The sequence below is a fragment of the Nannizzia gypsea genome, genomic scaffold (assembly GCF_000150975.2).
Source record: "Nannizzia gypsea CBS 118893 supercont1.10 genomic scaffold, whole genome shotgun sequence".
Classification (NCBI taxonomy): Eukaryota; Fungi; Ascomycota; class Eurotiomycetes; order Onygenales; family Arthrodermataceae; genus Nannizzia; species Nannizzia gypsea.
The window spans coordinates 49680-67201 of NW_003345192.1; the positions used below are offsets into that span (position 1 = coordinate 49680).

General features: G+C 50.4%; 7 protein-coding genes across 7 annotated transcripts; 2 read left to right on the forward strand and 5 right to left on the reverse strand.

Moving 5' to 3' along the window:
* Nucleotides 1–21: 21 nt before the first annotated feature.
* MGYG_08602 (mitotic control protein dis3) lies at nt 22–3211 on the reverse strand (the record flags this gene model as incomplete). Its single annotated transcript, XM_003169008.1, has 2 exons — nt 22–2957; nt 3016–3211. The coding sequence occupies 2 exons, from the start codon at nt 3209–3211 to the stop codon at nt 22–24; spliced, it is 3132 nt and encodes a 1043-aa protein (XP_003169056.1).
* Nucleotides 3212–4022: 811 nt separating this feature from the next.
* Nucleotides 4023–4429, reverse strand: MGYG_08603 (NADH:ubiquinone oxidoreductase kDa subunit; the record flags this gene model as incomplete). Its single annotated transcript, XM_003169009.1, has 2 exons — nt 4023–4110; nt 4179–4429. The coding sequence occupies 2 exons, from the start codon at nt 4427–4429 to the stop codon at nt 4023–4025; spliced, it is 339 nt and encodes a 112-aa protein (XP_003169057.1).
* Nucleotides 4430–5583: 1154 nt separating this feature from the next.
* Nucleotides 5584–7866, forward strand: MGYG_08604 (acyl-coenzyme A oxidase 1; the record flags this gene model as incomplete). The annotated part of the gene is made up of 4 exons (XM_003169010.1): nt 5584–5946; nt 6014–6387; nt 6446–7115; nt 7174–7866. 4 exons carry the CDS (start codon nt 5584–5586, stop codon nt 7864–7866), a joined length of 2100 nt encoding a protein of 699 aa, XP_003169058.1.
* A 423-nt stretch (nt 7867–8289) lies between these two features.
* On the reverse strand, nt 8290–9576 carry MGYG_08605 (hypothetical protein; the record flags this gene model as incomplete). The annotated part of the gene is made up of 1 exon (XM_003169011.1): nt 8290–9576. The coding sequence occupies one exon, from the start codon at nt 9574–9576 to the stop codon at nt 8290–8292; it is 1287 nt and encodes a 428-aa protein (XP_003169059.1).
* A 993-nt stretch (nt 9577–10569) lies between these two features.
* Nucleotides 10570–14082, reverse strand: MGYG_08606 (bud site selection protein 6; the record flags this gene model as incomplete). The annotated part of the gene is made up of 3 exons (XM_003169012.1): nt 10570–10622; nt 10738–13813; nt 13909–14082. 3 exons carry the CDS (start codon nt 14080–14082, stop codon nt 10570–10572), a joined length of 3303 nt encoding a protein of 1100 aa, XP_003169060.1.
* Nucleotides 14083–14362: 280 nt separating this feature from the next.
* On the forward strand, nt 14363–14751 carry MGYG_08607 (hypothetical protein; the record flags this gene model as incomplete). Its single annotated transcript, XM_003169013.1, has 2 exons — nt 14363–14504; nt 14603–14751. 2 exons carry the CDS (start codon nt 14363–14365, stop codon nt 14749–14751), a joined length of 291 nt encoding a protein of 96 aa, XP_003169061.1.
* Nucleotides 14752–15021: 270 nt separating this feature from the next.
* Nucleotides 15022–16812, reverse strand: MGYG_08608 (hypothetical protein; the record flags this gene model as incomplete). Its single annotated transcript, XM_003169014.1, has 3 exons — nt 15022–15835; nt 15893–16052; nt 16242–16812. The coding sequence occupies 3 exons, from the start codon at nt 16810–16812 to the stop codon at nt 15022–15024; spliced, it is 1545 nt and encodes a 514-aa protein (XP_003169062.1).
* Nucleotides 16813–17522: the final 710 nt, after the last annotated feature.

Consider the following 17522-nt stretch of genomic DNA (forward strand, 5'->3'; position numbering starts at 1 on the left):
ACACAATGAAAGCAAGACACATCACACTTTCTCTAGGATCAACACTCGTACTCTTCTTTTGCCTGCTCCACGCCCCTTTTCTTCCTTGACGGACCTAACGTTTACCTTGACCTTATCAAACAACTCGACACCCATGCTGTTGGAGCTTGGTTGTGACGGTGTCTTTTCATCTCCGTCAGCTCCTTTGTCCCATACCTTGAGAGAATATTGTTCATTGTCAAACTCGCTTTCTCTCCGGGCGGCAATTTGCTTGCTTGCGCTTGGATCAAAGGCCTTTGCCTGTTGGCCATCCAGAACAAAATCTTCCAACCGGACAACCCCTTCAATACCGAACCGTGGAATAAAGACAACAACGCCATTATCAAATACACGCATCACGTAGCCCTCTTCATCGACACCAGGAGCGACTTCGGACCCAAGGCGCCTAGCTTCTATCTCACCCCTTGCTTTAAGCGCTTGACCAACATAGTACTCTATACTGGCTCGACCGGCAAACTGGGCATTCCGATGTCTATGGTTGATATTTTTGCAAATGTCATCTAGTTTACTTCGGGTAGTTAGTCCCTCACCGGCAGAGGCTCCTGGGCCCTCATAGCCGATGGCGGCAGCCAGTTGTCGATGAACAACAAGATCAGCATAACGTCGAATTGGCGATGTGAAATGGGTATATATCGGCGATGCAAGCCCGTAATGCCTGAATTCGGACTCTGAATGTGCCCCAGCGCAGAAATATTCGGCAGAAGTCATGCACCGCGTGGCTAGAATACGAATGAGAGTGTTGAAGAAAGGGTTTCTCTCGTCAACGCATTTGTCTAGGGAGTTGGCTAGAGCCAGCGAGCTGGATACATCTAGTGTGAGGTTGCGCTTTTTCGAGAGTTGAGTTATCAGTTCCTCGAAATTTGAAGGTGGTGGCGTAGCATGTCTCCGCAGAAGCGCGGTCTGGGGGAATGATTCGTAGATTCTGGCAGCAACCGAAATATTGGCGAGTAGCATGAACTCCTCAACCAGGCTGTTTGTGTCCAAAAGAGCCTTTGTCTTGACATCCGCAACAGGGTCGGAGAGTTCTGAGTCTGTTTCAATTCGGACCTCCGGAGACGCAAGGTTCAATGCTCCTGCATCCATTCTCTTCTGTCGAAGAAGTTTAGACAGCCGGAGGAGAGTGCGCATGCTTGCTGTCAAATCGTCTGTTTTCGACTGATCATCAATGCGCAGTTGAGCCTGCTCGTAGCTGAAAGCTTCGCGAGAAAAAATGACAGACTTGGTAAAACTAGAAGACACAATCTCAGCCTCAGGAGTTATTTCCCACAATACAGAGAATGCGTAGCGTTCAACATGAGGTTTAAGAGAGCAGAGATCAGTTCCAAGTAGCATTGGAAGCATGTCGATCCGCTTGTCCACTAGATAGACTGTTGTTCCTCGCATGCTAGCCTCCGTATCCATGGCGTTATTCGGCCTTACAAAGTTGGAAACGTCTGCAATATGAACACCAACTTCAAAGTTACCGTTCGTTAACGGCCGTGAATGAAGGGCATCATCAATATCCTGGCAACCGGGCGGGTCGATACTGCAGACAAGTAGCTCTCTTAAGTCTTTTCTATCTTTCCATCCAGGGTCGGACTTGTCCGCTGGAACTTTCCAATCGTGGCCTTCCGGCGGCAGGCAATCCAAAACAGTCTGGGGAAACGGTTTATATTGCACATCGTACTCTAACAATAGCGCCTCTGTCTCGGCGCCTTTGGTTTCTACTTCTCCTAGGGAGCGCACAAAATGACCCACAGGGTATCGAGAATCCCTATCCCAGGAGTCTATTGTGATTAATATTCTCTGTCCCATAAGCTCATTTCCTTGTCGCGTTCGTATCCTTATCTTTGGCACTCGTTTGTCCATGGGAATGACGAAGACTGTCTGCTGACGTCGACCAGCCGACGAAGCATGTGAGCTAGATGATCCGTCGATGTGCCCAACGTATTGTCGCCAATTCCTTTTGATGATACCAACCACCTTTGCAGTTGGTTGCGGACGGCTTTCAGTTACTGTTCCATGAGCTTTTCGGACTTCTTCCTGTAGAGCTTTTCTCTCGCGCTCCGTCACTACGGCCTCGTTTTCTTCTGCCTCCGGATTGTCATCTTTTGTTAAAGCTTCCTCGTCGATAATTTTCGAGGAAGGCGTTTTCCACTGGTCCTTGGGCAACACTTCCACGACGACAATATCACCAGAAATTGCCCGGTTGCTATTATCCCGTCCGAGAATTAGGAGTGATTTCTCAAAAGCAGGGACATTCACGCTTCCCTCAAGATAGTTGTAAGGAGAGACATTGAATATCCCTTGGTGAAGGGTACCAGCTCTTATCATCGTCATAATCTTTGACATGGAATAATAGGCAGAGTACAACATCTCTCCCTTCTTTGGCTTAGATTCATGTGCCAATTTTGACTCGTTGACCATGTCCAGTAGTCTGTCTGCATCTTCAAGTCCAGATATATAGTCTGTCAACGACAGTGCGGTCACGCCTTCTTCGTCTGCCTTGGCGGCGTTCCCCTTATCATCTGTAAGCACCACGATAGCAGGGATATTTTGTTCCTTCTGGCCAGCCCTTTTGGCCTCTTGGAGGTGATTGGTGTACCACTTCGCAGCTGTTCTGACAGCCCGGTCGTTGCGGTCATTTATACTCTCGTGTGCACCCCTTCTGACATGAGTTTCCAGCCGAAATTCGTTAAAAAACAGATAGTACCGTTTCTCTTCGCTCCGTATCAGGGATATCAACCTGTTGTATAGGGGTAAAGACTGGTTCTTGAGCTCCTCTAACACAGTCTGCAGAATTATGACATCGTAGAAAGCGCTTGTCTGTTCAAAGAGATCCATCGCATTGAGTAATGCATTCGTGTCAGGAAGCAAGTAATGGCCCTTTGGGAACCGTTTTGTACCAGCGGGCTTCTCCGAGAGAACGAATGGTGTAACTAGATAAAAATTCAGTCAATAAATTGGCACTTGACGCCGGCAGCTGAGCAATCTTACCAAAACCATTAGCATCTGTCGGGGCGTATGAGAGGCATGCGGTGCATAATCTTGACGAGCACGGGATATCTTGTCTGAGGTATAGCTCGCGCACTATTTTCTGGACTTTGCCGCTCTTTGTGGAGCGTACAAAGATCTTGCTGGAGACATTCGAGGCATGAGGATTCGAGGAATGGTTTCTTCGTAGACTCTTCATTTTGGCCGTGTAGCTAGGTGGTCTCTGATATCAAAAATCAAGGGCCCAAGTGGCATGAATTTCGTATCTGTGAAATTAGCTACACAGGGAAATCACACCGAGCTATCGCTAAGACTTGGACATACCGACATAAATTGGTTATATCCTACTCCGCGCTCACCCTTCAAGCTAATTGAAATGCTTGACAAAAGAGCTCTGAGATGGTTGATAGCCGATTTTTTGTTATCGTACATCACGTGATATGGGTTAGGTCGGGCCGGCCCAGCTAATGAGGAGTCTGATATCGCTGTCCCTTATTAAATGTAGAGCATAGATATAAACAGACAGATGTGCTGCAGGAGGCTAATGAATCTAGCTATGCGAGTAGAGTGGCTTCCCATTAGCCTGTCTATATAAGGAAGAAGTATCAAAACAGTAGAAAGGATAATGTGGATGCTCTGTTCCAGGCAAAAAGAAAGGACGATTAGACAGGATAGTATTTCCCAGTGCATGGAGAAACCGAAAGATAATAGAAAAGTAGATAAGTGAAAAGAGGATGGGGAGGGGGCGTCTAGTTCCGTTCTAAAACTCTTGAAGCCATCATCTGGTGTACCGTGTTTTCCTCGAGGCCTTTTCTCGCTTTCGACTGTTTCACTACTCCCAACCAACTTTGTGCTGACGAACGACGCGCAAATTCCACTTTCCTCCATGACAAAGAAACAGGCATATATACAGCAAGAGTAGTAGCAGCAACAACAACAACAATAACAACAACGACAATCGAACAAAGTCTAGAAGCAGGAAGATTCATATCCGGTGTGGAGGGAGAGAATCATTGTTTCTGGACTTTGTCGGGATCTTCTAGGATGCCTTCTTTTTCAAGTCTTCTTCGTGCCTCTTCAAGAGCCCATGTTTGTATCCTAAAGATCAATTGGTGTTAGTAACGTTGGCTAAGGAAAGGGATGTAAGAGTTTGTAGGTGGGCATACGAGGTATCTGGCTTGAAGACGTAGGCAATGCCGGCAACGAGGAAGCTTCCGAAGAAACCATAGTAGAAGATGGTCTCCCAGCCTTCCTTGACGTATTTGTGACCTGGCTTAACACCAAAGAGCCATCCAGTCGGTGGATCGTAGTGACCTCCAGCACCAAGCAGAGACGTCCGGGTTGAGAACCGAGCATGTTGTGGAGTCCGGAAGAGGCACCGCGAACGGACGGGAAGGGAGAGGGCACGCGCAGACATGATCGTCGCCTTTGATTGTCTGTGCAATGTTGGGTAGATGACCTTATCACGATGCAACGGGCTGCAAAAAAGCCTGGGCGAGGTAAGCGGCCAGTAGTGGGGAGTAGCTAGTTTAGATGAGGTCGGGATTTTGACGCCGATTTTTTATCCCCCGTTCGGGCCCAATTGATGGACGCCAGGTAGCGAGCCGATGCCGTTTTGGAACAGAGCAGCCTTTAAGAGACCATCCAAGGGGGAAAGAGGTTGAAATATAGCTGCGACGTCAGCTTGCTTGTGGACCGAAAGTTGATGATTGCAGGCAAAACAACGAAATATATCGAAATGAATTGTTGGACGTTGTCGCTTTTTTGCGCTTTTCCTTTTCTGGCGGATTTGCTTGGCGGGCAGTCGGAACGGGGAATAGATAATCCGGGGAAATAAGCAGCCCTGGAGGGAAGGTAGAGCGCGGCCAAGGGGCATTGACGCGGAAGGTTAGCCGATATCAGATCATCAACCTTGAGACCAGCAGTAACAGCAGCAAAAGCAACAGCAGTAATAAAGATAAGAAAGACGTGATTGTTAACTGCAGGCAACCCGTATCCCTATATCCCTATATTCTGTGTATACGATTCCGCTGTAGAAAATCTGCCTGCTCTCTGCTCCGTACACCCTAAGTGTGTAAACCAACGCGGCGGAGATCTGACGAACGTCATGCATGCGAAGCTCGGTGCAGGGAAGAAGCTCGTGACGAAGAAGCAGCTATGGGAGGCTTCCTTGCGCCTAAAATCTCGCCGGGCGGCCTCTTCCTTGCGTCCGTCCCCTGCAGGCGGCTTCAGTCGTTCGCTCCTCGATGAAAGAAAAAGAAATATAGGGGGGGCGCTTACGCTTAGATAAGCCACTCTCTACCTCGGCATCTTTTTTTTTTCTCTTCCTGGAGCTTCCGCTTATCGTGAAATCCCAAAGACTCGCTCTGGAGACGCAGAAGAAAAGCCGACATCTTGTGATCAAAAAGGCGTTGCTCGTCTCTTATCTGTAGTTCTTATATCTGGCTCATCCCCCGGTTTCTCCTTTCTGTGTACTCCAGCTCCCCAGCTTTTCCCTCACTCCCTCCGCTCAGCCCCCTTCGCCGTTTGTACTCCTTATTATCTTATTATTATCATATATATCTTGTCACCATGGTCTCTTCTCCGGATTGGGTGAAGAAGCTGGTCCCCTCCGGGCCTCAGGGCTCAGAGCTTCTCAAGCATGAACGGGATCAGTCCAATGTCTCGGTTGATAAGCTGGCGGAGCTACTGCATACCAAAGAAGTGCTAGAGAGACAGGACCGTATCCTCTCCCTCATCCAGCATGAAGAAGTCTTTGATAAGTCCCAGAACCACTCGCTCGGCCGCGTTGAACGGGTTCAGAGATCGCTTGCAAAGGCAAAGCGTCTGGAACAGCTGAAGAAGCAGCATAACTGGTCCGAGGATGACTTTCTCATGGCCAACAACTTGATCAGCGAACCAACTCCATACGGCCTCCATGCCACCATGTTCTTGGTAAGAGGATATCAATTACTTATGTGCATCCCTACTGTCAAGTGTGCATTTCTAACTGCATGTATAGGTCACTCTCAGAAATCAAGGCACTCCAGAGCAGCACAAGCTCTTCCTAGAGCCAGCTGAGAGATATGAGATCATTGGATGCTATGCTCAGACGGAGCTCGGCCATGGCTCGAATGTCAGAGGTCTCGAGACCACCGCTACTTGGAATCCGGAGGACAAGACCTTCACTATACACTCCCCATCCCTGACTGCATCCAAGTGGTGGATTGGCTCTCTCGGAAGAACCGCTAACCACGCCGTTGTCATGGCCCAGCTTTATCTCAACGGGAAGAACTACGGGCCTCACCCATTCGTGGTCCAAATCAGGAACCTCAAAACTCACAAGCCTCTTGAGAACGTCCATGTTGGTGACATTGGTCCCAAGTTCGGCTATAAGTGAGTATACTTTTCTTTCTTGCCACCGTACGTTCCTGGCTGGGCTAACCTTTCCCAGCACCATGGACAATGGATTCCTGCTCTTCAACAAGGTCAAGATTCCTCACGCCAATATGTTGGCTCGCTTCTCTGGCGTTGACCCTAACACCAACAAATACGTCCGACCTGCCTCCCCATCTCTGATCTACGGTACCCTCACCTGGGTTCGATCGACCATCGTCCTCCAATCTGGCGGCGTACTTGCCCGCGGCGTCACCATTGCTACTAGATACTGTGCTGTCCGAAGACAGTTCCAGGACCGTGATGCTCCTGCTAACGAACCTGGCGAGAACCAGGTCCTTAACTACAAGATGGTGCAGATTCGCCTTCTCCCCTTGCTCGCCGCCACTTTCGCTCTGCACTTCACTGGCCGTGGCATGATGGCGCTATACGACCACAACCAGGCCATCATGAAGAAGTCTGCCAGCAAACAGGCAAGTAGCAGGGGTGCTGGTCCCGAGGAGCTAAACCCTGGTGCCGATCTCTTGGCTGACCTCCATGCTACTTCATGCGGTCTTAAGGCTCTGGGAAGCACAATCGCCGCCGAAGGACTGGAAGTGTGCCGTCGTGCTTGTGGCGGTCATGGCTACAGCAGCTATAGTGGAATTGGTCCCTGGTACTCTGATTACCTGCCCACCACCACCTGGGAAGGTGACAACTATATGTTGACCCAGCAGGTTGCCCGATATGTGAGTTACTTCTTACACTGTTGTTGAATCTAGACCCAAATAGCTAACGTCTACATAGCTCCTTAAATCTGCTCGATCCGTCTTTGTCGGCAAACCAGCCAACAACGATACCTGCACTATCCTTCAATCCTACCTCTCTCGCCGTGAGACTGGTGCTGCCTTCGATATCCTTGAAAACGACGCTGACATCGTTGCCGCGTTTGCCTGGAGAACAGCATACCTGACTTTCGAGGCTCTCAAGCACCGTGACGTCGAGAAGCGATCATGGAACAGCCTCCTCGTCGACTTCTGGAGACTATCCACCGCTCACTCCCAGTACCTCGTTGTCAAGAACTTTTACGAAGCTGTCTTCCCATCTGGCTCTTCTGCCGAGGCTGCTGCCTCTCTAGGAATCGACGAGCCGACCCTCGACGTCCTTCGAAAGCTCTTCCGGCTTCACTCTCTGCACACCCTCGAGCGTGAGTCGGCTGACTTCTTTACCTCTGGAGCCGTTACTACGAGACAGATCATCCTTACCCGCACTAAGGCTGTCATGAGGCTACTCGATGAGATCCGCCCTCATGCCATCCGTCTTGTTGATTCATGGAAGTTCCCTGACTGGCAACTTGACAGCTCTCTCGGCAAATATGACGGAAAAGTCTACGAAGACCTGTTCCTCCGTGCAAGTGAGCAAAACCCTCTTAACGAGTTAACCTTTGATCCTTACCCATGGAGCAACACCCTTGTGAAGAATGACAAGAGCAAGCTTTGATTGTCTTGCGAAAAGTTACTCCTCTGCTCTCAACTTCTCTATTTTTCTCTTCTCGGTTATTATACTTTTATATATATTATGGGCCTGGTGTTGTATTTGAAGTTCATTCTTTTGTTTGCGCAGCACTTGAGGGTGTTTAGAATCTTCATGATAGACAAACCCTTGTCATAGAGTTGGGGGCGGCCACTTTAGATTTGATAGAAGATACGTTCTAGATAGTGTTTCGTTCATTTTACTGTTACCTGTTACTTCAGATATGTCAAATTTATTCCTATAAGTTTGTGTAGTCCATTGTCATTCTCGTCATGGCATCTCTGGGCGCGTACATTCGTATAAGCATAATGTCGAAGTAAAATGTGCGAATATAAAAAGGCCAACTCCGAAATCCTAGCCAAGTAAACAAAATAATATGTCAAGTCCTCGTTAGATGTCCACCCACAGCAAAAAGCCAAAGATCATCAGGCCTATATTCCATGCATACATCATCGGCGCAAGCCGATTACCAGAATTACCTGGCTGCGCTTTACCGATCACTGCAGTCCCAATGTTTGTAGCCGATGCAGTGCAGCTAACCTGGCCGCATTGATATCCATTCGGGCAACACCCTCCACTATCACTTGGTGCGCAACTCATCCATCCCTCCGCACACCTCCGGGTGGGCGTAGCAGGGGCTGAGGTAGGGGTAGTTTCAACGGGAATCACAACAGTGACTCCATTGCTTTCAACTGTGGTCAGAGATGCAGTAACCGGACAAGAGGTTGTTTCGCAGTTCCGCCCTGTTTGGCAACATCCACCGCCATATACAGCACTACATGCATAAAACCCAATGGGACATAGATCCGGGATGCTAGCGGTAGAAGTCGATGGGTTCGAAGTGGGACGGCCAGGCGGCAAAATTGTCGGTGCTGTTGCAGTTGGCGACGGAGGCGGTACTGGTGGAGCAACAGTAGTTTGGCTGATAGTTGATACCGTCGTTATCGTGGATGATGACAGCGTAACTATAATCGTAGTAGTTGAGACGAGCAGACAACCTTCAGCCACACAGGTATATCCCGGTGTGCAACAACCACCGCCCAGGTTGGCCGGACAAGTAGCGTATCCCTTAGGACATGAGATTAGTTGACCTGAACAGTCCTGGCCCTTGGGACAGCAGCCAACATCGCCTAATCCAGTGTCCTTTACGATTAGACAGACATCTCCCGTTTGACAACAGCTCTTTGGTCGGTTTATTGATGTACACGGAGCACTTCCGGCCGGACACTCAAAGCCTCGTTTCCCAAGCACTGATCGCCCAACTCCAGGTAGCGGATGATGACGCAGGAGAAGAGGCGATCTAGCATTCAACGATGTCCCGTCTGTGGAATGTTCCGCCTCTTCACCTGAAGAAACGATGTTGCTGTCCGAGTTACCCAGCCGCCAGTAATGAGCGAAGAACTTCTGTCCAGGGTTGTCTGACATCTTTCGCACCAAGAAAGGGTATTCCCCATCGTTGTCACCATGCCTCGCTGGTATCAAGCCATCGGCTGCTGAGCAGTTGTTGCTGTTGAAAACCCGGTCATCAAGGCTGTTCCCAGCCACCGCTGCTTGCGTCGAAGGAAAAGAAACAAAAACAACGAAAATAACCAAGAGATGCGATATATCAAACATATGGCCTAATATCGATAAACTAATTCGTCTTCTCTGTGCGACGCAGCTGCTGAGTCTCTGCATACTGAGTGTGATGTGGTTTTAACTCGACTGTGACACCGTAAATCGACCAAAATGCATGGTTTCTTCCGTTCGTTAGTTACGGTGCTTGGTGACGAAGGCCAGGGCAACAGCAAAAAAACGCCACCAAGGCCTAGCTCGCCTTTAATAAAACATCTACTTATTTAGCTGGCCAACCAGCTTTTTAAAAAGGGACCTTTTACTCGCTGTAGACGAGTTGGATGAAACAGCAGTGCGGAGATGGATGAACCCTTGTTCAAATCCCTAAATAGTTAGTGAAGCCTAATTTGACAGCTTCTTGGCCGTTAGTAAAGAGTGACGTCAGACGAATCTTAGTATTTACATCATCTTAGGCAGCCAAAAACTATTTGCGAACAATATCTACCAAAAGGTGAATAAGTATATATGCAGAAAAGGGCCGGTTGTGAGTAAATAAGCAAGGAGGGTTAATTAATCGCTTCCCCTTTCGAGGGCCGCCAATACGACAATTAATTATCCAGACCAGAATTTCCAAAGCGAAGCGACATGTATATCAACGAAGAAAAACAAGTATAAATGAAGAAAAGCAAGCAAACAGTAAAAGATGAAATTGGGTATCGGGCATGGGCACAGAATCGTCTCGTAAAGATAAACACGTACAATATGATAAACATGCGAGGAATTGTGGTTTAGAGCATATATAATCGGTAGGAAGAAGGACAGGAAATGAGTGCGGGTTGGTGAGTGAATGAGTGAATGAATGAATGAATCAATCAATCAATCAATCATCAGGCTGAAGAAAGATGGAGAAGAACTAGAGCAAAAAGAGAGAAATCCAACGGGACGATGGTACCCCTGATATATGTATGGGAGAGAGGCGTGGGTGCGTTGCTGGCTAAGTGTATGTTGTGGGTTAACAAACAAAAGGAACAGCGAGGTCAAGCGACGGCCGGGCGTAAAGGTGAATTCATGGATGGATGGATGGATGAAAGGTGGAGGGTGGAGGATGCAGATGGTTTAGGAGGAGAAGATGGCCGTGAGCCATGACGAGCGCTTTTTTCCTGGTGAAACTGAAGTCGTACAACAAAATTATATCAGAAACATAGCACTGTATATAGAACAACGAAGAGAGATACCGTATTGCTTTGTCTTCTTTGATTGGTTATGCAGTTTGATCCGACATACCAGGTGTATCGGATGATCGATGGCCTGAGGACCGTCTATCAGACTGATTGCCCGTGGAGTCACGGTTGCCGCCAGCATCAGCATTAGCGCCTGGCGCATCTTTGTCCTCTTCGGTGTCACGGCCGGGCGAGGTAGGCTGGTCGTCTGCAGAGTTGGCTTCGAGGTGCTCATCTTCTTGGTCTTCGCCGTTGGTGGGTAGCATCTCTGGCTCAGCTGGGAGGAGGCCCTGCATGCGCTCCCAGACCTCTCTTCGGATGCTTTCTTCTTTTTCCTTGCGGACACGTTCGAGCTCTTCAAAGCCGCCGGTATTCTTAAGCTTATTGGCGCCTACGAAACTGCTCAGTTCCTTTTGAAACTCGCCTCCTCGCCGGCTCTCCAGCTCCCTCTGGCGTGCCTTTTCGGCTCGCTCAATGGCCTCCAGGCGCGACTCGTGGTTGGGCTGCAAGGCACGGACTTCACCTAGCACGCTGTCCTTTGCATCGGCCGGGTCGATGTTCGGGTTATGAGTGCGAGATACATTCCGTACCGCGATGTTGTTGGGGTTAGCTCCCACACTTTCAAGGGCCTGCTGTTTGGTAGCCTGTTCAACGAGGGCAAAAGTCTGCGTGGCCTTCTCGAGGTCGTCTTCCAGGTCGACGGCTAGATCCTCCTGCATGGTCAACTGGTCTCGCTCTTCACAGACGAGCTGGAGTTCCTTCTCCCAGATCTTAGTCCAGATGGGCTTCTCGCGTTTCAGGAAGTCTTGCATCTTCTTGAGTTCCTTGGTCACGGCACTGATGTCTCGACCGACGGCCTCGAGCTGGCGTGGTAGCGGTCTAACTCCACGAGTGACGACATCCTTGCGTAGGTCTTCGACCAAGTCCTGCAGGTCATCCACACGAGCGACCAGTTTCTCGGATTCGTCAGCGAGCTCTTTCTTGCCTGCTTGGACACGAGCGTGGCCGGCGCCGGAACCACCTTCGAAGGATGGGACAACGGCGTCTACAGCTGCAGACTTGACCTGTTTGGCTTTGGCTCGGATATTGGCCATGGATGAGGCGATGTCTGACGAGAAGGCTGAGTAGGTCTGGCGAAGGGAGGCGAGGTCTTCACGCAGGCCCTGCATCTCAGCGGTCTTGCCTCCCGCGCCGACAACAGACGGTCTCGAGCCAGAGAGGGCGCCGCCAGAAATGCCTCCGGGACCAACAGCGGCTAGGCGTGATATCTCCTTTGATGTTTCCTGCTGGCGGTCGATGAGGCGTTGGATGGAGGTTCCATGTCCGTCGATGACATCCCTGACACTCTCGACAACACTCCGAATGCCTCCAACACTCTCGTCAAAATGCTTTCTGACTTCGTCCAAGACTTCAACATTAAGCACAAGGACAGATCTATCTTTGACATCCCGCAGGTCTTCGAGTTCATGGCGGATACCGGAGACGGGATCTTGTATATATATCTCGGGCAGGTCTGCACCGTTGCTATGTGTGTTCCAAGCGAATTTCTCGATAAAGGCGAGCTGGAGGCGAGCTATGGTCAGGCCGGAGTATCCCTCGGGGAGAACGTACTTTTTTATTTTGCTCTTGTACTGCAGGAACAGGGTGAGATCCTTGGTTGGAGGCGGAGAGTGTTCAGGAGTGTAGTCCGGTCTGTGAGACTGCAGTGGCGTGGAGGGAGACGGGAGCGGCTTATCGAGGTGGCTTCGAGGTATGGAGGAGGAAGCATGGCCACCATCGGGCTTCCTGCTGTGCTCAATCGATGCCGCCGACTCCTGCTCTGCAATCTGTGGCAGTCCTCCTCCCGGCAACGAAGAACCTGGAGGAGCATCAAACTCTCTTTGGGAGGACCGAAGCTTATCCGTTGGCGTCCTTGCTAAGGGGCTACTACTGGACGCCACAGAATCAGCCGCATTTGGATCTAGTTTACTTAGTGCTGCGGCATCGTGGCTGGTTGGTGATGCTGCAGTCTTGTCCGACGATGCGGCAGCGGCGGCGGCGCCAGCGCCAGCGACCCGGTTCCTCGATCTCTGGCGTTCATGCAGGTGGGGTCCTCGTAGACGGACGGCGTTCATGGACTCACGGACATCCTGGCCGCGGTTGGGGATGGGAGAGTTCTGGGCTGGAGGGAGGACGGGGATGCCGCTGGGAGAGCCGCCGAGGTGTTTCTGGATCTGGTAGGCAGAGAACCTGCGAGACGCTCTCCTTTCGAGCTCGCCGCTTCGCTGCAGCATGCCTATGGCGTCGTTTTGCTTGGAAGTGGGAGGCAAGGGAGGCGGCGGGTGGGGGAAGTTATGAGCATTGTAAGAAGGGGACTCTGGTCGTTTTTGGTGGTGCTGGTGGTGCTGCAAGTCTGAGTCGCCATGTGGAGGCACAACGGGCATGTTCTGCATTGTGAAGCTGGAGAGTGAAGAAGAAGTAGTGGCTGAGGACTGGACGAGTGACCGTTGGGCCTCCTGTCTGCTGGCTTCACGCTCCGAGAAGCTGGCACCTCCCGCATTGCGGTCACCACCTGGCCAGGGAGATGGAGACTTTGTCCTCGACGAGACGGAGGCCTGGTCTTCATCGTAGGACGACCCTCCAACCTGACGCTGGCTGCCTATGGACCGTTTCTGGGGTGACTGCGTGGTGGTAGAAGGGGTATGCTCTAGGCTTTGTTGTTGTTGTTGAGAGGCTCCGTCACCGAGCTCGAAGCTGCCAGAGCTCCCCTGACGCGGCGGCATGACTTTCCCTTCCTTTGCCTGTCTCGACCGCAGCTTAGCCTGCTTCCTCTTGAGGCCGTGGAGGAGGTTGATGATGATGTCTCTGATCCGGGGCAGGTATCGGTCTAGGCTCTGCGGCGAGGCATCCTGGCTGAGGGTGTCCTCGAGGATGGTGCGTAGCAGGTCCGGCACGGGTCCCAGGTCCGCGGTGTCCATGCCAATGGCGCTGAAGGCGCGACAGGCGAGGTTGAACTCGTACCCGAGGCGCACGTAGACGTCTGAGACTTCGGTCTCCTTGGCCTGCTTGCGCGACCACTGGGTCAGCATCTCGAGCAGCTGCTTCGTCGCGACCAGGAGATGCGTCACGCTTTTTTCTATCTGCGAGAGCTGCTTGTCCGCCTGCATAACACCAGTCAGTCAGCCACTCTGTCTGCCACTCTATCTGCCACTCTTCACTGCAGCAACCTGTTCCCAGCCACCTAGCGAGAACTTACATTGCTTCTGCTGGTCGACGAGGCCTTAGACGCCGACGAGACTCTGGCGCCCACGGCCTGGCTGGCAGCCTCTCCCGAAGCCATGACAGAGCCGGTCGACGAAGGCGAGGTCTTGGGGTAGTGGTGGCCCTGCTCCGAGCCGGGCGAGCGTCTGGGAGTAGCTCCTCGAGCCATGGCGGAGGAGTATGTGTCCATCTCTCGGGGGGGGGGGGAGAGCGAGGAGAGGGAGGCGGGAAAGGCGATGTCGCTATATAAGCGGGAGCGACAAGGGGAGGCTGGGGGAGGACGAGGGGCCTGTCTATGATGGACTCATGGGACCGTCAAGCGCAGGACTCCCGTGGACGGCTGTGAAAGGCCTCTCGGTGATGCTGTTGGATTGTGATGTCCGCCGCAGTTGGTCGGTGGTGATGCTGGCCCGGGGAGAGTTGGCGATGGTCGGTGGTGATGGATATGGATGGACAAGTCAGGCCGCAAAGAGAAGTCAGGAATGGTTACAACTAGTCAAGATCTAGCCTTGGGCTGGTGCAAAAAGCAACAAGCACGACAAGAAGTGCTCCGTAAGGCTGCTTCAGCTTCGGCTCCAGCTCGTCGCCCTCGTCACTCGCTCTTCTTCTATTATTTATTCCTCTTCTCTTCCTCTTCCTTTTCTTCTTCTTCCTTCTTCTTCTTCTTCTTCGCTTGTTTTTTAGCAAAGTTGAAGATGAAAATTATGTAAGAGATTATATAATATATCACATGATGTGTAACATGACGGTATCAAAGTTACGCCATTTTAAGGAGAAGCTGAAGCAGACATGCGAGGACAAAATAGGGAAAGGAGCATGGCGGGCAGTGGCCACTTGACTGCTGGCTCCTGCTAGTGATCGTGATGGCACAAAAGGTTTATAAAAAACTACGGTTTACATAGTGGTCAATAAACGGACAGGCCCGTAGCTATCCACTAACTAGTATATTCTGCGCCGTAGTTAACTAGTTATAAACTGCGTATAACCATACACTGGAATGTCATTTTATATACTCAAACTCCTTCACTCCTTGACAGGAAATCAAATAGAACATTAACGATCAGACTTTGTAACCAAACTAAGGAACGGAATGGCTTACTGGCTTGCTTCAATGACCTCTGCTGAAGAAGCCTCCTCTCTTGGGTTTCTTGTCCTTGTCATCCCCTTGGTTTTCGTCGTGGGAAGCGCCTTGCCCATACCATCCCTTGCCACCATCTTCAGGCTCATAATCGAAGGCGACTCTTCCTTTCCCCTTGAACTTCTGCTCACTCCCGCGCCCAAAGTCGGAAGCTTTGCCTTTATCCGTTGCTTTGGCCGGGCGGTAAGGGATCCCCTGCTGCTGAGAGAGCTGGTAGGCGGGATCGGATGCCTTGGCCTTGCCTTTGGACGGGCTATCGTCAGAGTATGCCCCTTGGGATGATGAGGACATAGTTGGATCTTCCCATTCCTGGCCGATACCACGGGCCTGGTCTCTTCTCGCTGCACGTAGGCTTCGGTCTGTAATCTGACCTTCGCCAGCAACCCTTTCAAGCTTCTCTTGTAGAGCGTTCGGTTGCTTCCTAGTGTGGCCCCCGAGTATGGGTCTGGTTCCAGTACTGGGATCATGGGTCCGTGGCTGCTGGAGGCCGTAAGCAGAAGCTGTTAGAGCCGGGAGTGCTGATCTACCACCGACATCCTTCTTGGAGCTATCTCTAACATCGTCACCCTTGTGTCGTTTGATATTAACCCTTACTTGCTGGTCATCGAGTAGAACACATAGTCCCTTGCGCGTGTCAATGATATCGTCTAGGTTGAATTGAAGAATCGCCGTGTAGACTTCCATGTGAGGGTAGGAATGCAAGTCAATCGACCCTGAGGTAGAAGCCACTCTTGCCACTGCGGGGCTCATATGTTTGACAACCTGCTCTGGAGTGTCAAGTCGGCTAGAAAAGGGCGTGTTAGGGTTGTTGCCCGGCTTTGGAGCCGTGCTAGTTACCCACCCGGCCCGTGAATACGTATTGTCGGCGATATAACTGTCGGGGTTTCTGGCGACGTATAGGAGGTAGTAGAGGCATTGGCGAACAGAAACAACGCCGCGGCTAGCATCTGCAGAGGTACAGTCGAGAATAGGGCTGCTGACGTACAAAACAGAGCCAGAATCTAATATCGATTGCATTAGAAATATGGTATAATCATAGGTTGTGAGGAAGCCATATTTCATGCTAAATCGATGCATGTATTCCGCAATTTATCCTTAAAAATGCAAGTCAGCCAAGGTATCCTATGCCTAGAAAGGAAACAAGGTATCCTATGCCTAGAAAGGAAATAAAAGGTAATGTAAAGACCTACCAAGAGCATGCCGAAGAGGGCCTTCCTTTTTCTTTTTACCAAAACAATCCTTATATACCGCAAACAGATTATGTTTCCAAGGCGTCTTTGCTTCCCCGACTATCTTCAGATTAGGGGTTTCGGTGAGCCCTTTTAGACCTTCAAGGTCCAAGGCCGAACATGACACCCCGACAAAGTCTGGAATGAGAGATTTTTCTTTTCTTGCTTCATCACAGACTTTGAAATCGCCGAATCGGGTTTGGATGCCGTTCAAAAACGCAACTGCAGTCGCAGGGCCAAGCGCATTTTGCGCAAATCTTCCACAGACCGATTGTTCATCGCCACAAAGGTATTGCTCGCGATGTAAACTGTACGGATGCCGTGGGGTTTCGGATTCCTGGGAAAATATTCGGTGTTGATTTTCTCGGGATCTCGAAGCCGCACGCAGGACGTCCTTTTCGAAATTCCATTTGGCCAACCCCCCTTTATAGAAGACCTTATGGTAGGCAGAGGAGTTTGTTTGATAATACCTCCGAGTAAGAACAGGAGGCAGTGGTTTCGCGAGAACATCGAAACCTGTCAGGGGTTCCATTGAGAAGGAACGTAAAGTAGGGTAATAATCTGATAATAAGAAGGATGATATAAAGTATAAAGGTAGGGCTAACAGGAAACTATACAGAGAGCAGTATTGTAACGCAAAGGTAAAATAGAGATTCGTAAGGAGAAGAGTGAGGGAAAATAACAAGGCAATACGAAGGGCAGAATGGGAGGTGTGGCCGATAGTGGAAAGGTGAATATAGTCAAAAGAACCAAGTGAAGACAATGGAGAGATCAAGCCCATCTTTATAACCTTTAGTGACGCGCCTTCAATATCTCGGGTATATGGTAATCGTGGATGCCGGCGCGTATCAATTGGGCAAAAGGCACTCGGGTAGATTTTGAGACCGAATGCTCCATCGCATGAACGGCGTAGCGCCCTCCTTTCTAAGGGCGGGCGGTAAAGAGTCCAAAAATAAAACCGGCAGAGCCAGTCATCTTGCATTAACAGGGTATTGTTTGAAACACATTGCATCAAATTATCAATTTCGCCCCCAGGAAATGCTAGGGAAAGATGCCCCTGCTCCAACGCTAGCTAAGACAGCCATCCAAGCATTTTGTTATGGCCAATTGAACGAGAGATGTTGGTTGTGGAAAACGAGGGAAGGCCCTTCTGTTAGCTACAAGCACCACCACCACTTCTTTCTACATGAGCACAGCTCACAGTGGATAGATAAACGGTGAAAACAAATGGTAACTGTCGGA